This window comes from Sceloporus occidentalis, unplaced genomic scaffold, assembly GCF_023333645.1.
Source record: "Sceloporus occidentalis isolate IW3139 unplaced genomic scaffold, rSceOcc1.0.p SCAF_25, whole genome shotgun sequence".
NCBI lineage: Eukaryota > Metazoa > Chordata > Lepidosauria > Squamata > Phrynosomatidae > Sceloporus > Sceloporus occidentalis.
In genome coordinates this window covers 7,254,950-7,280,693 of record NW_028317005.1, presented here as the reverse complement: position 1 = coordinate 7,280,693, position 25,744 = coordinate 7,254,950, and the positions used below count along the sequence as shown (strand labels likewise).

The following is a 25,744-nucleotide window of genomic DNA, read 5'->3' as shown; positions in this document are numbered from 1 at the left end:
TTGCAGAGGATTTTTGAATAAGACAATTGATAAAGCTGTAAATCAGACTATGTACTCCCTGATCGACAAAGAAGAATGTGATCAATTATTAAAAGTATCTGAGACTCTACATATTAATGACGTTATTGACATGAAAGATGAATTATCAGTGCTAATGACGGATACTGAAGATGAAGAGTCTGATATTGAATAATATTTTGATAAACAGGAGGGAAATGTTAGAAAAATGTTTATGTTATCGTAAATATTATTGCTGTCAAAGACAAAAGAAAGCAGGGAATGTCTAGTCTAGGATATATGGACGAGTTCACGCCGACATGTCTACTCTATGTTCTTCTATATATGTGCAAAGGGTCAAGTCAAGGCCATTCTTAATTATGCAGCTTAAAGAGGTGTAACCTGCTTGAAAAGTAACCAATCAGAAAGAAGCATGCTATTAGAAGTAGATAAGATGCTATATAAACCATGTAATTCAAACATGTAATCAGACAACGCTTCGACTTTTGTGTGTTGTGTGCCTTGTCTCGATTATGCGCATGATCTAATTAAAGGAAACTCTTTCTGAGGAGAATTCGACCATTATTTCAACCAACAAAGGTAATTCTACAAAATGTTATAATTGTCATTAGGAAGCCATTTGATGCATGCTATACAATCATATTCACTAAACACCTGCACGTGGGACACTTGGTAAGATTGGTAATAGTGTTGAAACACTATACTTAACGCCTTCAATCCCCTATAGACGTACCGGGACGTCCAAAAAACGCCTATTAAGAAACCCCTACTGTACGTCCAGCCCTTCTTGCAGCGTCAGGGACACATCCCTGCCACTGCACGGGAGATCAGGCTGTCGTTTGACAGCCTGGACTCCCCACTGACAGCAGAAGCCGGCATCGCCGGCTTTCTGCTGTCCGATCTGCTGTAACAGCTTCCGGCATGAAAGCCGGAAAGCTGTTATGTTTCAAACTGCCTGATCGGGCATTCCCTTCCGGGTTGCGTCACTGCTGACGTAACCCGGAAGGTCATCGAAGGACAGGATATCCCCTGCAGGGGATATCCTGTCCTCCGATGAGGCGCAGACGCTGCGATCTCTCGGAGGACAGGACAGGATATGTCCCCTGCAGGGGATATCCTGTCCTCCGATGAGGCGCAGACGCTGCGATCTCTGTGCAGGTCTGTAAGGACCTGCATAGAGATCACAGTGTGATCGGTGCAGGGGGATCGCGGGGAGGGGAGTGAGAAACCATGTCTCTCACTCCCCCTCCCGTCCTGAAACAGTGAATTAAAAAAAAGCCGTTAATTCATTTAAAAAAATCATTAAAATAATAATATAAATAATAATAAAAAAATAATGTGAGCTGTGATGTCATTGTGACATCACTGGCATGTTTAGGAGGTCCCTAAAACCAAAAAAAATATATAAAAAAATACAAAAAATAAATAAAATATTAAAAAAAATATAATAAAAAAAATAATAATTATAAAACCTTACATCCCATTGCCCTAGCATAACATCTAGCCAGTATAACCCTCCTGCCCCCGTTCACAACCCCCAAACCCGTTAAGCCATAGGCATAAAAATTAAACAAAAAATGTACACCTTATAGTATGCTCCCTGGTGCTGGGAAAGTATGGAAAATCTATATAAATTAGGTATTTCTGAAATCAGGACACCTGAATTGATAAACTTGGAGGGGATTTTCCATCACTTTACCTAATTTTGTGAGGATTCAGAGGGAAAATGTAAAAAAAATCAGTTTTTCTAACTTTCTCTAGTTTTTACTAAATTTCTCATTCTAAATTTTCAGCTAATCATCCAACTACGGTATCAAAAGAAAGCTCTATCTCTCCTTGAAAAAAACAATATATAGTTTACATGGGTACACTATTCACAGGAAAAGAGAATCATCTCTGAACAGACAAAGCGCAAAAATGGCAAAATTGCTCTGGGCTTTGAGGTACCAAAAACCCCTGGGATTGAAGGGGTTATTAACCACAGCAGGTCCCCGCTGAGGAAATAATAATATAGATATATTAATAGATCTATACATATATTCTAGCGTGCACGGCGCAAAGCCACGTTGTCAGTATAAGGAACGGGGTACACGTTCCCGCAGATACACCACATCGACCTGTCAGTTTACACTGATGACGAGGACTTTGATTCAGAGGGCTGTACTTTCTCGCTCCTAGAATCCTCACAGCACACCCACTCCCCTTACATGTCTACGGAATTACGGACGAAATGACTCCACCCCTACGCATTACTTCCGTTTCCGGTCTGGTATTGCTGACGTTTCAGTAGGGAGATTGTTCTGACGGTGGCCGTGAAGAGCCAGTCAGTCAGTGTGAGACGTGTCTCTCCTCAATCCGCACATCACATCATGGCTCCCAAAGGCACCAGCAAACAGCAAAGCGAGGAAGACCTCTTACTGCAGGACTTCAGCCGCAACCTCTCGGCTAAATCGTCTGCTCTTTTCTACGGCAATGCCTTCATCGTGTCTGCCATCCCGATCTGTAAGTGTTTCTGACGGGCTGGGGCAGGGGTGTGAGTTGGCAGGTCGGGGCCTCTCCCCTGCATTGTAATATAGTGTATTTTAATACATCTTCTGTGTTTAATTCATTGTTTTTGTCTTAAAAGGTAAAAAGCCTTTATATAGTAACTCACCAAATAGTAACTGTAATTAAGTGCGTTTGTAGTTCATTACATTGATTCATTCATTACATTGTGCGCCTACTCAAATTATTCCATTATTATTATTATTGTTGTTGTTATCGTCAGCTTTATTTGCTAACGTATACGGCAGTGCTGTGTAAATATGGGACACTTATAACAAGCACATGGGGAAGAATGCATGCAAGACAAGAGTTAATTTTACCCATGAGCTTGCAATCTTTACTGCACTTTAAACATAGTTCCTAAAAAGAATGATGCCCCTGGTTTTGATCTTAAATTCCAAAGGACTTATAGGCTATTGAGAAACTACATATGATGGCACAATGTAATATTAACCATATAGGTGATCGCTGTTCCAGTGCAAAAACTTGAGTACTGCATTCAGTTTCTTTACATAACTGCTACTGTAATAGACACAACTTCATTATATTATTGGCACTAAAATTAATACTCCATATAACATCTTTAAACGCACTCTCTAGGTGCAATATTCTTACTAATCATATGACTTGTGTAGGCTTCTGCATGATTGTGCCCTTCTACTGACTTCTGCATTCATTCACCTTCCCTGCACCTTGCTGTTTGTTCGTTAAAAAAATTTTAGGAAGCGTGGCACGTTTCTTACCATGTTGGTCCGAGTCGATGTATCTCTTAATTGTCGAGGCAGGGTAATAGGCTTACCCAATATAACTTGTGTTTTCAGGGTTGTATTGGAGGATATGGCATATGGACCTTGTGCAGTCAGCTGTTCTATATACCGTGATGACGCTGGTCAGCACTTACCTTGTGGCTTTCGCTTACAAGAATGTCAAATTTGTTCTTAAACATAAGTAAGTATGTTTCTTCTATATAAACATTTGTTTGAAGGGTAAATGTATGTTTTTAAATTTGGTAAGAACTGTTTTCTAATGTACTTTAATGCAATATTCCCATGTAGGGTGGCCCAGAAACGAGAAGATGCAGTTTCTAAAGAGGTAACGCGCAAGCTGTCTGAAGCCGATAACAGAAAGATGTCAAGGAAGGAGAAAGATGAAAGGTGGGCACCCTGCTTGAACATTACAATGTTTATTTGACTGGAAAATATAATGCCTTACGACATTTAGAGTTTTCTTTTATATATGAAGCTTTTATAATTAGCTTATGTTTTCATTATAGCAGACATTTGTTTATTAGAATTTTTTTTTAACGAGAGAGTTTATCAAGCAGTCAGATAAGTGGTGCAATGCTCCACAGATTTATCCAAAAACTGTTACATTATGACACATTCTTTTGTTTTCCTTGCTTTAGGATTCTATGGAAGAAAAATGAAGTTGCCGATTATGAGGCTACCACTTTCTCCATTTTCTACAATAACAGCCTATTCCTAGTAGTGGTCATCGTGGCTTCATTCTTCCTGCTGAAGAACTTCAACCCTACAGTGTATCCTTTCTATAGTTGCAAACTAACTGCTGGGATAATGCAAATTACTATTTTTCTGTCATTTTTCGTAATGCAAACACTACGGTAGCTTAGTTGTCACAGTGGGGTATACGCTTGCTGTGAGCAGGCCTCAATAGAAATTATCTGCCAATAGCATTAGAGCAGCAGCCAATAAGACTGTAAAATGTTAGTTTTGCTGTGAAGCCAGTGTGTAAAAACTGTGCTAAAGCAACAGTGAATACCATGTGCAGATAGGTGTTCAATGGACAGTTCGTGATAAGTGGTTGTTTAACCTTCCTAAGGAAACCTGTATTCAATGGCAGTTGGAGGCCAATCTGTATGCCTGATCACTTCCATTCTCTTCATATTAGCGTCTGTCATAATGGAGAAACAACTTAATGAGCACTGGTAAACTATATGCAACAGAAATTATTACTGGTATGGGTGCGAGATTGGGTTTTAATACATATATATTGTTAAATTGGTGTTATATGGTTCTTTAAACTGTGACATTTGGTGCTAATTTATATATTCTCTAACTTCTGCCCACCGAAGAATGGAGTTTACACTTTTATTTTATCCTGATTTTTTTTGTTTGTTTTCTCCTTAACTCTTGGCTCAGGAACTACATTTTAACTATTAGTGCATCCTCTGGTTTGATCGCTCTGCTGTCAACAGGATCCAAGTAAATATTTTGAACCATGAACAACTTACTTTCTACATCAACTTTTTCTGTAAATGGTTTTTTTTTTGCCAACAATTTGTTCAATAAACATTGAGTTGTTTTTTTTCCTTTTCTTGATGCTTTATTTGCATTTTTTTTTTTTTATCGCGATGCAGTAGAGATGGACAGCTCAACCCTTCCTAAGTTTGTCCTTCATGCTGCAGTTAACTAAGTAGAGTGTGTTCACTAGATGGAGTGTTTCCGCATGACTTAATACTGACCTGTATAATGTGTAGTAGTTAGGTCAGTGAGATCTCTGGAGTCTTACACATTAAAGTATGCATTATACAGGGCCAGCTCAGCACTTCTTGCTTGATACTTTTGCTGGGAATGACTATTCATAATGAATAGTGAATTGAGGGAGTTAAAACCACAATTTTCCTGTAAGTTCTCCTGCCAACTCTCCTTTAGTGAATTAACCCCAGTAAGTTGGACCCTTAGAGTGCCATCTATTTTTATTTTGTTTTACATAGCACTGTCATATTCTGCAGTGCTGTACACTCTACGTACATGGTCAACAAAAGTGACACTTTAAGAAGTTCTCATGCAGTTGTGGCTTTTTTGTATATTTGTGATGTCGCCACACTGCAGCAAGCTACTTAAGTGTGAGTCTAACTTTTATTTTATGTCTTGCATCAGCTAGCTACATGTTGCCATGTTTATCTTTATGCCAACTCCGTGGTAGCAAACAGACTTATTATGTTGCATGCACCATGGACTTAATTTTGAGTTATAAAATATATATCACTTTAAAAACAAAAGAAAGAAGGCTTCGCGGGGGGGCTGGGGTTAGACAGAAGATATGGTGGTTTGAAATGTGCAGACAAAAATGTATCCATTTGATGTACTCAGATATCCTTCACGCCTAATGAATCACCTTCAGGGCATGGATTGCTATGGTTTCAATGTACCATTTTCGGTGTTCTTATCACAGAATATACAATCGTTCTATGAGGTTTAGCCAGGCTGTTGAATGGCTGTTTTTATTACACCTTTGAGCACAATTAATGTTTATTCAGGTCATTGAATTGAGCCCGTTATGTCTACATGCAATCCTAGTTCACTGGGTTGCAACATGAAGTTAGGCCATATTTAACAACAACAGCAGCTGTTGCACAAACCCAGACTTGCAAACATATACACATAATGTGAGGCTTTAGTACTATGTGTCGGCCAAAACCCACAAGCTTATTCTGAGTGTTGTCTTGGTTAACGTCCTGTTTATTGGGACTACCAAAGGAAAAGTGGGCTCCCAACCATATACTGTGGATGGACCCAAACTTAAAGTCCCATGTGCTGAAGCTTGTGAATGTGGGGGCCTGGAATATTGCCGAGTAAACTACATTAAACGTAAAATAAAGGTTTGGGAAACACATAAGGAGCCAGTTTAATCACGTTTGACTTAATTTAATGCTGGTACAGAACTGAACAGAAAGTGATTAATTGTAGTGCTGACATAGAGGAACGATTTTGTAATCTCCACAGAAATGTGCTTTATTCAGAAATTACCAGGAGCCTCTTCTTAGAAAATGTACAAGTTCAAAAATACCATACAGCAATCTTTACATAATGTAACACATCCATGTGCTCATATATATTACAGGATAGGAATTCCATTTAAGAAAAATATATATTAAAAAGGTTTCCTTTTACGATATTAAACTTACGTATAACCTACAACCAGTAACAGTTACGCATCAGTCTTCCAGTTGAGTGCAAGTAAAAAAAATAGTATTTTTTTATCGTGTTTTTCCTTTAGCAGATTCAAAAATTATACTTGGCTACAGCTCAGAAATCCAAAAATAAAAGCAAAAGAAACATTTAAAAAATATTTTTGCTATTCCTTTTCCCCATTATTTTTTTTCTCACATAACTTTCTATAAAGTTGTTTTTCTCTTATGACATATTCAGCAAATTTTAGTCGTCATGGATGAAAATCTAGAAAATAGTTTTAATATTTAAATCGTGAGTTGCAGGTGATTTACACATATTATCTCACTTACTAAAGGCCAGACTGTGAATAAAAAATTAACTGAGCTCCAAGCCCAAATGTCATAGTGCCAATATTCTGTGTCTTAGCCCCAAATTAAATACCCATCACACTTTGCCACACTGATGCAAACATACTGACACAAACTCAGTTACCATTCTCAGCCATGCTGACAAACTCAAATACGGCCATTCAATCATGTTTCACTCTGAGCCTAATGAACACGGTATTCTCAACCAACTGACACACACATCACACCTCTCAGCCACACAAACTAGATTTCCACAACCAAACCCACAGGTTGAACACATCTGAATATGTACATATTCCTGGCGCTAGTGTGTGTTTAAGTGAATGCGCTGGGCAATGCATTTCTAATCAATGTGCCTCTATCGGTAAAAGTTTTAAGGACTTTTACTAGAAACATGAACAATCCTAGATCCAGACTTTTGCTATCTTATGTTTCTAAACTATTTTCTATACAAATTCTCCAGCACCTGTTGTTTTCCTTCTATTTCATCTAACATGAGTTATATTGGATTTTTGGGTAATTAATTTATGAGTAATGGATGTTTGTACAATTAAATAATTAGATAAGATTTAAGAGGTTAAATACACCTACACATATTGATGTTTTCTACTCCAACATTAAAGAGGTTACAGAATCTCACACTCCCTTCTTCACTGCTTATCATCTGCAGCACATCCCTTTCTGCACTCCTTCACTCAATACACTGCTGCTCACCCTAGATCACTGTGGTTGTAGAAAACATTCCCAGTATGACTTCACTATGCTGTAATGATGGACCAGCGCCAGCGATCCTCTTCTGAAGGAAGGAGCTGGTCTTCCATAATCCTAAACTCAAATGGTGAGAACTTTTTACATGTTTGAATATGCATTATACAGGGTCATATCCACTCTTCATACAGAAGGAACTCCCCAGGGTTGGTCTGTCATGTAACATAGTTAAAAAGTGAGATGAAATATTTATCCCAGTTCAGTTCACCTGCAACTCACTGCTTAGTGAATAATCTTCAATTGTGAGCCATATGTATTTCTGAGAAATATATAAAGTATATACCAAAGATGAATTTCCCTATTTCTCTTGCAGAACCATCTTAACTCCCCAAGAGACCAATTATACAGTAAGAAAATATATTGCATATTAAAAACAAATGCACCATCTCTTCATTGACATTGACATAATATTTCTCATACCACTTCATATATCTGCTTGTTTTGTTTCGGCGCAAGCAAGAAAGCTTGGAGTTAAATGGTATGAAAGAAATAATAATGGGTTATAGATGTGCTTGCAAGGTAGGTGTTCAGCATTAGCAACCCCAGTAACAGATACTACAGCAGGTAACTGGAAAGTCCAGTATACAGATATTGATCCAGTACTATATACAGGGCACTGGTATAACCATGCAGTCCTTTTCTTCATGCAGAGTATTATGATCGGTAGTCCTTTTTACTGTACGGTTTGTTTCCCAAAATGTTGTCAACCTCATTCACTATATGGGACGTCATCTTTGGCAGAACCTACAGGAGAAAGGGGGCCGGGGATGATGTGAATAAAAATAAAAAGTGAAATTATCATTCATTCATTCTCAGTAATGATAGGTTGTTTTTATATGACAGATCTGCTGGGTGTTATTTGTTTAACCCCTTCAATCCCAGGGGTTTCTGGTACCTCAAAGCCCAGAGCAATTTTGCCATTTTTGGGGTATGTCAGTTTAGCGATGATTCTCTTTTCCTGTGAATAGTGTACCCATATAAACTATATATTGTTTTTTTCAAGGAAAGATAGAGCTTTTGTTTGATACCATAGTTGGATGATTAGCTGAAAATTTAGAATGAGAAATTTAGTAAAAACTAGCGAAGATTAGAAAAATAAACTAATTTTTTTTTACATTTTCCCTCTGAATCCTCACAAAATTAGGTAAAGTGATGGAAAATCCCCTCCAAGTTTATTAATTCAGGTGTCCTGATTTCAGAAACACCTAATTTATATAGATTTTCAAGACTTTCCCAACACCAGGGAGCATACTATAAGGTGTACATTTTTTGAATAATTTTTATGCCTATGGCTTAACGGGTTTGGGGGTTGTGAACGGGGTCAGAAGGGTTATACTGGCTAGATGTTATGCTAGAGCAATGGGAAGTAAGGTTTTTTAATAATTTTTTTTATTATCTTTTCATATATATATTTTTTTTATTTTTTTTTTATATTTTTTTAACATTTTTTTCTATTTTTTATATATTATTTTTACACAGAAATGGTTAGAGGTCCTCCTAGGGACCTCCTGAACATGCCAGTGATGTCACAATGACATCACAGCTCACATTATAATTTTTTTTGTATTATATATATTATTATTTTAATGATTTATTTAATATTATTTTTTAAATGAATTAACTTTTTTTTTTTTCTGCTTTTCTCTTTCAGGATGGGAGGGAGAGTGAGAGAGATGGTTTCTCACTCCCCTCCCCGCGATCCCCCTGCACCGATCACACTGTGATCTCTATGCAGGTCCTCACAGACCTGCATAGAGATCGCAGCGTCTCTGTGCCTCATCGGAGGGCAGGATATCCCCGCAGGGAATTCCCGATCGCGCGTTTGCTTTCATGCCGGAAGCTGTTACGGGAGATCGGGCAGCAGAAAGCCGGCGATGCCGGCTTCTGCTGACAGGGGGGAGTCCAGGCTGTCAAAGGGCTGGACGTACCGGGACGTCCATAGGGGTTTCTTTGTGGGCGTTTTTGGACGTCCCGGTACGTCTATAGGGGAATGAAGGGGTTAACATACTAAAGAGTACGTGCAGGAAGAGACCCAAAACTCTGCGCTTAGAATTTCAAAGGGAAGCCCCCCCTCAGGCAGTATAAATCATCTGTGTAATTTAAAAAAATTCAGGTGGAAAGTCTAAAAAGTGGTCTAATTCAGTAATTTTAATACAGTAACACTCTTTTGGATGCTATGTAGGAGAGACCCCGTTTCTGCCTAATTCAGACACGCAGGTAGAAGCCCATACATTGTCCTTCCTTTCTGTTGTGTCAAATGGTACATCTATGGTTAGGGAATAAGGCTTTATAAGTTCTGTTACTAGACCAACTCCAGAAGCTTACCAAAAATGTATTTAAGTTTAATATGACCGGGCAATGAGGCCATTCAAATGAGAAGATTTACTTAAGCAGACAGCAAACTGACTAGGAAATCACCAAATATACGCTTATCTTTATGTGCATATACATTTCAAATATGATAGCAGTAAGTACCTGTATGGCTCCAAGGTTTTCTACCAGTTGTTCTGGATTAGAGGACCCTAAGAGGACAGAACTTACCCCCTCATTCCGCAGGCACCAAGCTGCACGAGAAGACAGAAAAATTTACTAATGGTTTCACCTGTAATACAACAACTGAAATGGGAAACAAGATGCCACATCCTCTGGAGGTTCTTAAACTCTATAAAGGGCCTGAAATAGCCCCCTGTTATAAACCTTAGATTCATTACTCGAAGAACCGGCTATGTTTGGATCTATCAGTCTGTCTACACCCAGGCAAGTACCGGCAAGGAGGGGGTACTTGTTGGAATTTTATCCACATCAGCGCTAAGGCCATATGAAGTGTTATGAAAGCAACCTGGTGAAATTCAGTGGTTTGGAGAATTAAGTGGCAGGATGTATTGAATGATGCTGTAATTGAATGAAGGAATGGGGTGCAATGAAGGAGAATGGGAATGAAGGAAATATAATTGGCTTGGCCTAAAACTGCTGGTTTTAATTAATTCATGTTTCTTACCTACAGCTAGCTGAGGCAGTGTGCAACCAAGGCGCTCTGCAATTGGCAATAAATCTTTTAGTTTAGCTTGTTGTTTCCGTCCTTCTTCACTTAATATTTTATCTTTTAACCACTGGTAGCACTGAAAGGCAGGACATGATATAATTAGAACATAAATTGCATTTAAACAAAATAAAAATAAAAAATAGTATATAAAGCTGTGTACATCCAGTTACAAGGAAAATCTCTGATCTTCCCAGCTGCCCGGTTTACATAAAGGAGGACTGTGCTGAGCTGGCATAGCCTCCACAGTCACATGGAAGTGAGGATGATGGGGCAGAGGTGGGTCAGGCATAGGGATGCCCCCAAGGTAAATACATCATTGCTACAGAGCCTAAAATACCAGCCAAGTTACATGGTGTTGTATCAAAGATGCAGGTGATACAGTAAAAATGTTCAACATATTATACAGTATATACAATATAGCAACCGTAGGATACAGTTACAATGTATCAGTCATATTGCAGTATCATAAGGGCTGCTGTAACAATGTGTCAGAAATAAAATACTTCTGCTTATACATTGATACATTGTTGTAATACTACGGAGTAAATAACAGAGTATGATAAGAACAATAGCAAATCTATGGCATACAACACATGTACCCATCATTCTGTTCAGGAGCTGTATCTGAAGCAAAAGTAGTGCAACTAATACCTTTAGTGAAGCTCGAGCACTTTCAGGAACACCATTGTCATATTTTCCAGAAATAATCCCACATGCAAGTGGAGACCACGTCATTGCACCGACACCTAAGAAAAAAAAAAGTATTTTTGACGCATAAAATGTATGTAACATTGGAATTTTGTTATTCTTTATTTGATAAACTTTCTATAAACAATGTAAATAGATACCAGACATATAAATACAATAAACAGCTATGTAGACTTGAAGTATGCATCTGCTAATTCCACTGCTCTCAGAAAAATGAGAGGTATAATTAAGTGAAACTGACATGTGAGATACTATTATTATTTTTATCTTTTATTTATATAGCGCTAGCAAGTTACACAGCGCTTCTTACAGCGCATATATTCAGGGTTTATGACAAGGGCCCTGCTCGCAAGCTTACAATTATAGAGTGAAGAGAAACAAAGTATGGAGAAAGATGAGAGGCGATGTGGGGGTTGTATTATTGGCAGATAAGTTCTAGCCGCAAATTTGGTACGCTTAGCTGAAGAAATGGATTTTGAGGTTTTTCTTTAATATTGAGAAGCACGGTGGTAGGTGGAGGTTTGGTGGAAGTGAATTCCAGGTATTGGGCAGCACAAGTGAAGTCTTGTAAACTGAAAAGGGAAGAGGTGATAAGCAAGGAGCAAATGCCCACCGAAAGAACGTAAGGATCAAGCAGGGGAGTAGTTTGTTATGTGGGCAGAAATGTATGGGGGAGCAGTATTATGGTGCGCTCTAGTAGATGGGTTCTAAATTTTATTCTTGAGATAGCAGGGATAAGGATGTTTGCCCCCCCCCGAAGGAGAGTGCAGAGGAGGTAATGTCAGGGGTATCCGGGTTTCAGAGCTTAGGTATGAGATAGAAATACTGTATACATACTGTCATAAATAATAATGACCCCTGATGTAGTAGACTCGATTTTTGTAAAAAAACTAAACAAAAAACCCCCCAAAAGGAATCATACATTGATAGATTTAATTTTAGTTTTAAGTAAATCTAATAAGCCAATCTTTAGTTCATAGATTGTATTTCCACATGCTATCATTCCTGATAGATAACTAAAACAGTGGCCATTGTTTAAAGATGCCATTTTTCAAACTTTTTGTCATTTTATTTTAGCTGTTGGCAATTCTACCACATTAATGTTTTTGAATGACAAAGCCTGGCATTGTGAGATGAAATCAGTTACAAACTCAAAGAACTTTCAACAAGTGCCCTTGAGGATTCATTCCCCTTCTAGTGTATTCATCAACTAGAATAAGAACTGTCTAAATTGTTTGATGGCAGTTTCTAGATAAAGAAATCTATTGTGTGAATTGAAGGACTTTTAAAAGGATAGAACTTATTCAGATTGTCATTGGGGATGTAAACTTCTCCCAACAGTGTATTAGCCTCAATAAGCCTCCTCTACGCTTTTGTATGTACCACTATAACATGGAAAGATTTCTTATTAATAGATACTCAGGCCGGTACTTTACTGAGAGCTTAGAATTAGCAGGACTATGGGTGTTGATACCTATTCTCACCTACTTTCATGTAATTCTTCAACTAATACCTGGTGCCCGAGAGCTGAAGGTTAGCTTGACAGTGGTAAGAACCACCTCTATACATTTCTGTGCTGTAACACATAGCTTCACACATTTGCGAGTGAGTAGTAACTTGCAGTATCAGACTTTCTTATTTATAATGTTAAGTCCTAAGAAAGCATGTGTAGTATATTTATTGTTTCAGGCCTACACTCACGTCAATGTTAGAATCTAGCTTCACATGATGCCGAGAGGGCATGCACACCTTTGCACAATACTGATTGCCAACACATGATCAACCATGCGTTCACAATTTCCTTTAGGAAAATTACCTGTTTTATCGGTTATCATAAAATGGTGAAGCCAAAGGTGGGTCAAGCTAGTGATGGAATGTCACTTACCTATTTTATGGTACAATTCTGGCAGCTGAACCTCTACTTTCTCTCTTTGGAAGAGATGGTATTCAGCTTGTTCACACACAGGTGGAATCATGTTGAACTGCCTGGCAACGGAATATGCCTCCTGAGAGGAAACAGTAAGGCGGACGTATAGATATAAGATAACATTGTTTTGTCTGATGGAAAAATTATAATATTTTTTTAATATTCTGCTGCATTTTACAAAATAGGTACATATGTGTAGAATGAATGTTATGAGGGGTTAATGACTGCTGCACTAAGGTTAGTAGGTCTGAGTGTATACATTGTGTTGGCGATATTCTGTTAATGTTGGTGCTAGTTTCAGCATGTATAGTATTCAATATCGTGTTAGGTTGAGGCAAGCGTGAATGTTATATATTTATGGTAAATGTGTAAATTGTGAGCAGTACCATAATCTCCATAGCACTCCAGCGTGATGTTCCCCAGTACATAGCCATCCCCTGGTTAATCACATAGGACATTGCCCGAACAATTTCTAGATTAGATCAAAAGACAGATTTTAGACAGGTGAAAATCCATAAACCAATATTGACATTTATCATTTGTCATCAGGGAGTAAACATTGCCTATTACGTGTAATTGGTGGCAATATATTGCAAGTAAAACAGATGCCACCCCTCATTTAGTGGACCAATAACATTTAAATTAGAGGGAATTGCTACCTCTCTGATCACTTGCATACTTTATTTTGTTACAAATCATTCATTTAACAGCTAAACTGGAGAACTCATTAACCAAGGCAAAAGAGAAGCAGTTCTGTAGCTGCAGCTGAAGCAGCAACCATTTATATCAATCTACTGGTTGCTCAACATTTAGTACTTTTACTTTATCTTCCACACATTAATTATACTCATAGTATATATGGACTAGATGAGCCCCAAAAATTATTTGGATGACTTGTGTACTACAACCAAAAAACTATTTTTCAAGGAAAAAAAATATAATGTATTAGATCACTGGTATGTTATAATCCCAATACCACATAATGTGACCCACCTCCCAGGACTGCAGCAGACCACAAGGAACAAGCAATGCTATATCAATATCACAGTTTGAGAAATACAGCTAAAAACTGGTATTTTTTTAATAGTCTCCTGTGTTACCTCTCGCCTACCATGAATATCATCCATTAAGTACATCCAGTGCAACTTGTCATCCTCTAGATTAAGGCTCTGGTTATTAGCTACCTTAGAAAAATCAATTGTCCTTTTGTCTCTAAATTGCTGACTTTTTGTTCGAGAGTCATTTCAACTTGGCTCTGATGCACTGGAGGGCAGTGTTGCTCTAAACGCAATCTTCTCATTCTGCTGCATTCCGCAGAATAAAATGTATCACTGAAACACATTATACACTGTAATTTCCTAGAGTGATTAAAATAAGTTTTTGGATGGAAAAAAAAAAAAATGGTAGTGCTACTATCATTAATATATAACGAAACCACTGTATTTACTTAACATTCCTTGCCACTGTAGTGATGTCATAACAGTTAGCGCATCAATGGACTGGCTGCTAATAGAATGCGGCCTTCTGGAAATGGAAAGAAAACGGGGAATGTACAGATTTTCCCCAATTCTGCCAACTGTATTAATGTACTTTTTGTGTAATCGTCTGCAAATCTCTTAATCTTGTACACACCTACCTCAATACAAATTGGAACAATGAACATATTATTTTTAAAACATATTGCCGATATCCACTGAAGCTTAGCAATTGTGAAAGAAAGAGTCTTATTTAGTATAAAACCGTATGAAAAAAACATGAGTACGTATGCTGACTTGTGTGTATGATACATAATAAGGAGCTGTATCTTGCCTTTTATAAATCAGTCACCCTGCCAGGGCTGATCTGTGCATGTAGACGGCATACTTTAAACTGTCAGACATTTATAGCGGGCACTCATATGAATTGGTAATTACCACCATCAAAGGAAAAAAGTTAAGCATCAGTGGCAAAGAAGATTATAGTGACTGTAGTATGTTAGGTCTGTCTCGGCTCATCATTTGTATTCAGACATTCTATGACATTGAATAGATTCCTTACCGCTGAAAATGATAGGCTTTTTAGCATAATATTGAATTAATTTTTCCCTCTTCTTCCTGAAGTATTTCTATCTAATACTGTTTGATGGTGTTAGGATACCTGTTTTCTGTTGTCCTGGTAGTAGACAAAAGGGTTTGAACACTTTTCACTGACTATTGAGATGGATCTGCAACCTACATGGCTTGAACGCCATTAAGTGTACTTCATGTCTGGTGCCTCTTCGCTGGCGCCTTGTGTTGCTATCATGACTCCCCCTCTCCCTAATTTTCCTTCTGTACCCTCCACTGACAAAAAAACTCTTAAAAATAAAGAAAAACTGATTTACCCTAAGTGTACTTCAATGACAAATGGTCACATGATTGTTTTACCTATTCAGTGATACTAGTAAAGCAAAGCAATGCTGCACAAGGGGGGCACAGCTGTCCTATAGGGGGCAATCTGCCATGGAGAATGTAGGACAGACAGTGATGTTGTCTGGCCTAAACTGACTCCAGGATGAGACAGTCCCTCTGGTTTGTCACTGCTCAATGGACTGGTTACGAATGAGTTCTCTAATCTTACCAACTGGCCCATTTACACTATGGAGAACTGTGCCTAGCCAACATATAACAAACAGTCGAAACAGTAATGGAAGTTTGAGGATGCTCCCGATGACTAGAAGACCAAGCTACATGACAATATATAATACTTGCACTGAATACCTCCAGAGCAGTTGATGTCACTGCATTGGATCCACTAAAGCCTGCCCTTCGTGCACAATGGGCTATTTTCCAATATGCTTCATTGTTCTTGGTAAAAAAAATGAGAAGGCATTGCCCCTTTTGACAGCTTGTTCTTTATGTAACTCTCTTATCTCACTGATTTATGAAACCAGTAACCAACAGGCCCTTTCACTTTCTCCTCACAGATATGTGAACGTGTATTACTTGACAGCAATTTTGTTAGTTTTGTTTGTCTTCTCCTGACAATCTCTATGAGAGGTATCTTATTCTGGAACCAATGACATGTACAAATCTAAAAAAATTAGCCCTAATTTCTGTCATTGCAGTTATAATAATCCCTCACACAAACTTTGAGTTCTCTATAGCCTATATGCCATGACCATAATATCTTAAGCCTCAAGTCTTTTGCAATCATTTGACTCTCTGTTTGCCTGCCTTGGTCAAAATGTTATCTTATGTTATAAACCTATTCAGTGCCTTGTTTAGAAGCCGCAATGTTGACAGAGGGACAGAACGGATAAATAAAAACAGATATGCAACCCCAAAACTATATTGTAGGGGCAGAGATCTTCATTTCTTAGCAGAGCACGTAGGAAGGGTTTTTTTCTAACTAATCAGAAACCAATTCAGGCATTGTTCCATCGTGATATAGGGGAAGACAGTCTGATGCTACCTTATGCATGCTGGATTATATTACAGCACATATAAGCATAGAGCATATGCACGTAGCCTTATTATACTAAAAGTCACGTAATAACTTCCCAATAGTTCCATTTTACTATTCCTTTAAACAACCAGAAAAGGAAAGTCCTCTTTTAGCTGCCCGTGGCACGATGGTCCTGCAGCATTTAGGAATGCTAATGCAATCATCCGTCATCCTTTCAGCCAAAAGATTAATGTGTAAGCATTTGGGGAGGATGACACAAGTTATCAGTTTCAATTTGTCCCCTTCAGCGCACATGCACAAATAAGGTTTGGAATGTTGCTCATCTCTTGGCGTTTTGCTTCTCTAACAGTCCTGCCTGACAGCAGAGTATGTGGTTTATTACGGATTATGTGAAATACAGCAGCGAGAGCAACAGAACGCAGCATCCTGTTTAGCAGTGTGAGCCTTTGTTCAACCTGCCGACTTCTGGGCATTTGCACCTCTGTGAATATTACATTTCTTATGTATTCTTTAAGATAATCTTGGGAACGCAACAGAACTAAACCCCCTGATATTTATATTGTTTGTACTATAGCTCTCGGAAAACACGTCTTTAAATATCAAGTGCAAGTTACATTAAGGTTAACAGGCTTTTAGTTCAATGCACGGTTTAAAGAATATAGAGAAACTGACTTGTTCACGTGGTTGTTATATGCCAAAAATGGCCTTAATTCAAAAATGTAAATTTTGGCTACCTAATTGCGGCATGGTGAACTGAACTTGGCTGTGGGTGCACAGTAAATTAACCAGTTTCATAGCCCATCAGCTGGATTTGATGGGTTGGATCATAGTGGTCCACACAATGCGATGAGTTACTCTTACATACATTACTTGTAATTGCGTTGGGTTAAAATGCTGTAGGGGCTGACTGGACAGATAAAGACAGTGGATAAATAGACATAAATGTTGAGGGGGAAAAGTTTGGAAATTTTGTCTTCTCATCTGATTGTTTACTCACATAAAACCTATTCAAACCCTTAAACATGTATCCTCCCAAATATGCACCATTTATGTCTTCCCTGGAATATTCAGAATTATATCTATTCATGCGGCTACTCTTACATCTGGCCATGAAACCAACTTGCAAAGTAGTAACAGAGAATGATTAAAGCACTCACATCAGTCAGTGTAATGTTCAATGTTTATTTGAAGCTGATCATATTTCGGTAGGCTTATGATTCTAGACCTGTCATTGTATAGGGTAGCAACAACAGGATAACTATCCTCCTATAATGCAAGGCTCATATAGAGTAATACTTCTTTTGTGTCTATTTTGTTATGTGTTTTAATTCTTTGTCAACCTGTAGGTTTAGGGACCGAGATGGTGCCTTTGTACCGTGCTGGAAGTCCACTTACATCTCCACTCTCATTAACCGATGTTCTCAAAGGGAGAGAAGTCTCACTCTACATCGTGCTGCACATCCCCTCACAATCAATGAGGTACACAGCTGTGTTTATCCTTACAGATATAACAAGTCAAATGCTAGAAATATCTGCTTGGCTGTTAGCTTATTAGATCATGATACTTCTAGAATGGTAAGTCTAAATATATCTAAAGCAATAAATTGTAATAGATTCTAAGCTCACAAGAGCAGTGCCCTCTCCTTCTGTACTATGTCTTGAAATGCGTTAGTTATTTTCAATTTTCATATTGTCAGTTTTAATGTCGTTGGTAATTATTTTCACTGTCCCCTATTGTAATAGTGCTAAGGAATCTGCTGGTGCTATATAAATAAATGTAATGTGAAGCAGCTATTATTCTGGGTTCTATCACTTAATACTGGTGAATTGGTGGGCTAGTGTTAAGGCTTCATTTAACACTGGGCTCGTGAAATAAATATTTAGATAAAAAGATACTATTAGCCTTCAAGCTTCCAGATAAAACATCACCCATACCAGAAAATGCTGAGGGCCATGACTGAAACCAAGCCGAGTTATCGTCCGGATACACCATAACTCTTAACATACCCGATTCCTGCTTATCGTTATTTTTGCTTCATACTTTCAAACAACTATTCCATTAACAGCTCACAGCTGCAAAATGTATTTATATGTAGTGTTTTCTCCTTTTACATGAAAAAACATGAAAAAAAGTCTTGATAAAAACACAGGACTAGTGCCCAAAATTGCAGCATGCATTCATTAATGAGGTCAAAAGATTTAAGACTTCTGTCTCAATTAACTCTTGCCTTTGCTGCCTCCACTAAAACCACAAAGCATTAGTATGTAAATTTCAAGATTTAAATTAGGGGGGAAAAGTGCAGCCTAAAAATCCACTCCTTTCCATTCTATGCTATTTAAATATTTTTCTATGATCCAGATAACCTTATCTTTACAAAAATATCCAGAAACATTTACTATGATATATTACAGTAAATGACAAAATATCTAAAATCTATGTTTCCAGAGGTCAAACAGAAATTCGTTTCTGACTTTTCATAAAGAGAAAACACAAAAAATAATAATAATTTCCTGGTAACATTCTGGCATTTCCTAGAATTCATATCAATGTCAGAAAGATTTTTGTGATAGCAGGCTTGTGCTATATACTTCTGGCAAGCTGTCTGTCCTGAAATCTCTGCTAAATTTAATTTCAAGCAGGTAGGGCAAACACAAACGTTATGAAACCTCAGACAAACCTTCCATGGGGGTATTATTATCTGGGCGGTTGGCAAACACAACATCCACATATTCAAGCTGAAGTCTCTGGAGAGAAGCCTTTAATCCTACAAAAAATGATATATCAGAACATATGATTAGAGAAAATTCTAAATTAGGTTTTTAGGTGACCTTTCTGGGGGGGAGGGGGGGGATCAGCTCTTCTTGTGTCCTGAAATGCTCTCTGTGATTCTATATTTCATTGGATATTAATCTACAAGAATAGGCACTTCTAGCTTTGGTTTACAAATCCCAACTATGAGGTTTAGCATCATGGGTGTTGTAGTCCAAAACAGCAGAGTGTCAGAGAATGCATATCTCTAGCTATATATAAGTCAGCGGAATAACAGACTTGCTATAGATAAGCGGTGACAAAAGCTGACTAATCTAGGGGTTTAAAGGAACGGTAGGTCTGATGTAGTTGGGTTACTCTACTGACCTTGCGTCACTTTTATAAATACAGTGCATTCCATGCTGCGCATTGGCACATTCAGCTTGTAGGTTTATTTATGATGCACTCGTGTGGCACACTGCATATTTTCACTAAATTAGCTAGAGTGCAAAATTATTTATATATCGCCAAAAGAAAATTCCCTGGAAATGTTCTAACATGTATTAGGTGATGTATGCATGATTCCTGTAGCTTGCTACATTACAGACTGTAAGCAACAAAATGGAGTTTGACAGAGAGGAAGTAACCGAAGAATCCTTTTTTGGATCTGCAGCCAAATGCCATAGTAAAACTGTACTCTTTATCTTAAGGTCATAGCCAAATCTTCAATAAGCATTCTACTCTGTTCCAGAGAATAAAGGGACTTCATAATGAAAGATTTAAATAAGTGCAAATAGCCGAGCCTATATCCTAACATTTCTGCATGTCCAATAGGCCATGAAGAGTGAATGGACCCAGGCCGAGTTGTTAGATACTGAGACTGAAATTTTAATATACATTGGTATAAAAAGAAGTTTGATGCAGTGACCTCCTCCTACTAGAACTCTGTAGAGCCGACTGCTTCATCGTTCCTTGGAGAGGAACATTCTTTAACAGGGATAACTCACCCACCTCTGTGCCAAATGGACATGATAATTGGCTAAATTGCTTAGGGTCTATTTTAATTTATTAATTAATAAAATACCCTCAAACTCATCACCTCAACCTCTTAGCCAGAAAGATGACCTTTACCAGCTATGAGCTCCATGACTCTTCATTTTTGTTGGATGGGATTTAGTCCTAGAGAAATGTAGGACAGCAGACTGTCTGTTTATGCATCTGGACTGGTCACTGCTCAGCATCAAGGCCCAACAGTCAACTAGAACTGAAACTTGTATCAATGAGTAACCTACCTTCAATAATGTGTTTTCTCGAGAGGCCTCTTTCCGTTTCAGCTCTTCAACAAAAAAATATAAAAAATCAACATCTACAAATCAATGCAGAAAGCAATTGAGTGCGGGTCCTGTGCCATTAGAAATGCATTAGTGTGTCAAGGATGCTAATTTATACATGTATTATTGAAATAAGTCGATTATGATTTTGCGTATCATTGGAAACAAAATTCCCTTCATACCATATTCCAAATACACATTTAAGAATATCCAATAACCGAAATATTCACAGCTAGTGCCAAAGTATCCACAGAGTGTCATGTTTAACCACTCAAGCTCCATGAAACTTCATATCTAACTGGGCACCTAATGGAGATCACCATAAAGTGGTGGCAACCTGATCAACTTTGTAAGACTGTATGTCTACATAAGGGTTAATGGTCCTTCCAAGGATAAGATGCAGAATACGCAGATATCACATCATGTTTCTGGGATGATAACGATTACAATTGTAGAATCAATTTCTATCACATGGTATTTACATAAAATAATTAAGGAGCTAAGAGATAATTAAGTCTGGAAGAGATACAAGGCTCTGGATATTATCTTTTTAGTGGCTATGTTCATGATGTTTTAGAAATACATTTATGTTCCATACTGTTTGGTAGGTTAGAGAGCCCTATAGCTGGATTACAACTCCTATTAACCTAAACCAGCTGCAGCTAGGCTTTGGATGAGAGGAGTTACAGTCTGAGAGATGTAGGTTGATTGGAAGTGTGAAGAGATGTGCTAAACTAAAGCTGTTAGGACCTACATAGTAAAAATTACACGTGTATAAAATGTGGCATGTCAAATTCCCTGTCACTTTCTCCTCCCCATGCTGAGATGCCCTGTGAGTATTATAGCTGTACAGAGAGATTATATTTAGAGTTGACTGAAGCAGGAAAGGTTGCTTGGGGCTGATTGTAGATGGGGGATAGGGGCATTGAATTAGAGATCATATATATATATATATATATATATATATATATATATATATATATATATATATATATATATATATTACATACACACACACATATATATACATAAACACACATACATTTATACAGTATATCTGTACAACAAGCCTTTAAATTCACAGACTAGATGGGCTGGTTCTCATCTGCCATTACAATCCATGTTTCCATGTAAAAAGACAGAGCTGTGTAGGCAGATGGAGGAAAGCCTACAAAGTTGTGTATAAATGAGATACACAATATGTGCATAGAGTTTGTACACAGTGTATTGGGGAGGGGGTATTTTGGATTCCTTAGTAATGTGTGTGTGTGTGGAATCAGTGTATTTATGTGTTTTAGTCCTGAATCATGTATGAGCTTGACAGCATCTTACATAGATGTGTTAGAATTAGCCAGGATATCTCCTATCTCCTAATACTCCATTCCATGATTTCATTGCTCTAGCCTCTTGACGAAGACTCTTGAATGTCCTTCTACTCACAAGGTAATGAGATGATCACGTAGGTGCCCCTTGAAATAGACCCCAATAGATTTGCTTGCTGGTTCCATTTTACCGTATTCTATTTGTTTTATACTGTTAGCTGCACTGAAATACTAATCTCAGCTATGTTGTAACTTTTGAGAAATGATTTGACCAAAAGGTGCTTTCCGAAATTTCCAGTTTGATGTACCGTACTTTCTTTTATCATAAGAAAGTATTTCCAGTGAAGTATGATGCCCCATAGAATATGAAGAGTTCTCCAGGTCATCTGGGCATGGGCATTTATATAAAACATAATCACACTTACTTTCCTCCCCAGTATATTTTGGTTGTGATGACCAGACTCGACCTCCTATTGAAAAAACAATGGTTTAATTTACAAATAAATTTACATGTGTACTGTTTACTGTTAAATTAATCGTAAAGAAAAATGTAATAAAATAAGGATTTTTCTCATTCTTTGGATTGTCATCGCTTCTATTAATCCTGGCTTTCAAAAGGTGCCATCAGATTGAAATCTCATGTTATTGTTGAATAACGTCGTTGCTGTTTCTTTCACACAAAAAAACAAGACACTACTTGGTTTTGATAGCCTCTGCAATTAATAATGTATCAGCCATGAACATGCACTGCCAGCGTATCTCATTACAGCAGCAATAAGACGTGTGCCAGCAGAAAATTACATTTGTCAAATGGAAAATAACTTGTTGCATAAAGATGATGCTTAGTTGGCTATGTAACAGTTTTGAAAAAGGTTTTCACAACATTTTATCTTTATTAAGGATGAGCCACCAGGACATGAATATAATATGTTGTGTTATGGCTAGATTGTATTGCATGGCTTCAGTGCCTTTTACTCTATACATGTCATGATAATGCCATTAAACATTGATACCTGCAGATATATTCTGCGATAGTTACGATATTGGGTAGGTAACCTCCAGGCACGGACCATCAATTTACTAAATGAAAGTGTTCATAGAGACTGTGGAGAACAATACATTGTATTGACCTGGTAAAGGTGTAAGGGTTGGCATTGGGGCTACTAAACTGAAGATTATACATCATACTATATCATACTTCACTATATTCTCAAGTCGACATTTATACTGAATTACATGTCATGATGAGTAAAAACCTGCCATGCATCATGTATAACAGACGGCCAGTCTAAAAACACCTAGCATTATATTTTTCCCATTGAGATCCGAGTCTTGACTAACTACATGGTAGTAACGTACGTCAAGCTGATAGTGTCTCACTCATACTTATCCATCAGTCACTGACTTTGATGTAAGTGTTGTTTTTTATCTGTAAGTTTATTGAATATGAATATATTTCTCAGGTTTCCTCCTTCCAGATTGACAAGATTTAACCTCTTCCTTTGTCTGAGAGTGAGAAAAAGAAACTCAGGTTCAAAGTTGATATTTTTTCCAGAAATTGTTTTTTTTCAGTTTCTTGGCTCGGCTTGTGCTCTGGCTCTTAGAACCAAAGAAAACCTTAGCTTGGATCTGGCTCCGGCATTTGTATTTCACCCCTATAGGGCGCTGGTAAGGACTACTACTCCATCCAGTGCACATTGCCCAGAATCGAATTATACATGAAGGCAAAAGAAACTTGGTGCAATCCAAGTATTGCCTAAAATATTGTATCTATTTTTGTGTTGCAGGTGTTAAATCATTTTTATCACTTTACAATTTAGTCTACAAGCAGTTGGCCCAGTCATGGAAATTCTATATGAAGATATACAGATGATTGGGGCGCAGTTCATATTCGCACCCTAAGGAAGAGTGTTTTTTGGGCTGCTGCGGTCATTTGGGAAGTATATTATTATTATTATTTTTCACTTTTTCACTATCCTTATTTTACTCACGCACACGTGATACAGCACATTATCTTTTATATTATGGAAATTCTATATAACTGATTATAAGATCATTTGAATAGGACCTGCCTCACCTTTTGTTTCTGTAAGTCCAAACTGCTATGTGATGGTCTACTTGTTATGTCCTGTTTGCTTATTATACAGTGCTGTGGAATATGATGGCGCTATATAAATCAATTAATAATAAGAAACCGCAAAAGCAGGACTATTTGATACTGTGATTCTATGTTCTGGAGTATAGTAATTGACGTATAGATATGTCAGCCACAGACTGGCAACATTTTTCATCAATAACATGTACAAGGGGATGATGCAGTGGAACTGCTGCATAAAAAGTAGTCCCATACAGCATATAAAGCCAGTATTTTGCTTTTAATTTGATTTATTGACAGGGGACCTAATATTAATACCCAATTATATTTAGAAGAAATTAAAATGCGTTTGCTGAAAAAAACATTTGAATAAAAATATGCAGTTACCTATCTTAGCGTATATTATTACGCCGATTATAATGCAAATGATAATTATGTCACACAATAAAAGTGGCAAAAAGAGATGAAATGTTGTTTTCAATTTTAATCTAAAATGCAGTCAAAACTACTGTACCTGGTATTACCTGAGGCTTATCTGCATCCCAAAAGACTACTTCATTAAAAATATTGCTGACACTGTACGCAGTAACACAGCATGTGCGGAAAAACTAAAGCAGTTCCATTTCCACAGTGGGGAATGCTCCACAGAAAATCCCCATATGCAACCAATAGATCTTAACCTACAAAGTACCCCATAGTGGGGAGCTAACAGTCTCACCTCCAGTTCTTTTTTCTGATTATATTTCCCAAAATCACTTCTGCCCTGCAAGATAAAAAAAAAAACATTTAATATTTATACTTTATGGTATTTAAAGTATTTCTTTTCATATACAGCTATTGCCTGTTTTTTGTCACTGTGCTTTGCCTAATCTCCTCTATGCGTAATGTACATCATGCTTATCCATTTTATAGCAATCTTCTTCTTGGATCCTCTCCCTTTTAAGGAGTTATTATACCTTGTTTATATATATAAATATAAAAGTTCATCTAGGCAATTACATTTTAATGGATGTCTATAAAGGAAAAGAATGCAAGACAACTGCTTTATCCAATGGTCAATCAGATGTCTAGGGAACTATAGCATGTTGGGGATGTCACACACACCCATCACCTACAGATACATGGCACCTGCACGCAACTAAAAATCCTTGTGCCAATATTGAAAAGTTAGAAAGAAACCAGTGAACGCTTTAATGATCACACAGCTATTAAGATCGCCCAATTTAAGGATTCTGTGTTATCATGAAATGTATCTCTTACAGATCCTGCAAAAAAAGCTGCATGATCACACATAGGAAGTTAACAGGTTTCACTCAAAGCATTTGCATCTGTGACTGTTTTAATCATAAGTTATAATTATCTCTGGGTTAACGTGGAACAGTTACTTTGGATACCAAAGGTGTTAACTGAGGTGCCCTGCATGATCACAACACGTGTTATGTGACCCTGTGGTTCCAGTGTTACAACTTGCATGCAGAGCACAAGCCGCAGGCAAGGAGAGGGAGAGCAGATCGATCTGAATAAAAGATGG

General features: G+C 37.6%; 2 protein-coding genes across 7 annotated transcripts in view; one reads left to right on the top strand and one right to left on the bottom strand.

Moving 5' to 3' along the window:
* Positions 1 to 2,387: 2,387 nt before the first annotated feature.
* LOC149300345 (translocon-associated protein subunit gamma) lies at positions 2,388 to 4,788 on the top strand. Of its 2 annotated transcripts, none has more exons than XM_089485386.1 (5): positions 2,388 to 2,520; positions 3,384 to 3,510; positions 3,618 to 3,716; positions 3,968 to 4,099; positions 4,722 to 4,788. In XM_089485386.1, exons 1-5 carry the CDS (start codon positions 2,388 to 2,390, stop codon positions 4,786 to 4,788), a joined length of 558 nt encoding a protein of 185 aa, XP_089341512.1. The 2 variants fall into 2 exon arrangements, with proteins under 2 accessions (XP_089341512.1, XP_089341511.1); XM_089485385.1 differs by having other exon boundaries at positions 3,618 to 3,743.
* Positions 4,789 to 8,266: 3,478 nt separating this feature from the next.
* LOC149300344 (voltage-gated potassium channel subunit beta-1-like) overlaps positions 8,267 to 25,744 on the bottom strand; it is a 142,591-nt gene continuing 125,113 nt past the window's right edge. For 3 of the 5 annotated variants that reach the window (XM_089485244.1, XM_089485245.1, XM_089485246.1), the window contains exons 5-14: positions 24,932 to 24,976; positions 22,544 to 22,588; positions 20,758 to 20,801; positions 19,395 to 19,481; positions 13,677 to 13,762; positions 13,249 to 13,369; positions 11,307 to 11,401; positions 10,611 to 10,731; positions 10,088 to 10,176; positions 8,267 to 8,356 (exon numbers count right to left, since the gene is read on the bottom strand). In XM_089485244.1, coding sequence (XP_089341370.1) covers positions 8,267 to 8,356; positions 10,088 to 10,176; positions 10,611 to 10,731; positions 11,307 to 11,401; positions 13,249 to 13,369; positions 13,677 to 13,762; positions 19,395 to 19,481; positions 20,758 to 20,801; positions 22,544 to 22,588; positions 24,932 to 24,976 — 823 coding nt within the window. The remainder of the gene's footprint in view (positions 8,357 to 10,087; positions 10,177 to 10,610; positions 10,732 to 11,306; positions 11,402 to 13,248; positions 13,370 to 13,676; positions 13,763 to 19,394; positions 19,482 to 20,757; positions 20,802 to 22,543; positions 22,589 to 24,931; positions 24,977 to 25,744) is intronic. The other 2 variants (XM_089485247.1, XM_089485248.1) reach the window with 1 other exon arrangement.

Excerpts from the sequence above, each read along its gene's own strand:
- LOC149300345 (XM_089485385.1), top strand. The coding sequence starts at position 2,388 with ATGGCTCCCAAAGGCACCAGCAAACAGCAAAGCGAGGAAGACCTCTTA. Across the intron at positions 2,521-3,383 it reads CGTGTCTGCCATCCCGATCT|GGTTGTATTGGAGGATATGG; the intron begins GTAAGTGTTTCT and ends TTGTGTTTTCAG. Across the intron at positions 3,511-3,617 it reads AAATTTGTTCTTAAACATAA|GGTGGCCCAGAAACGAGAAG; the intron begins GTAAGTATGTTT and ends ATTCCCATGTAG.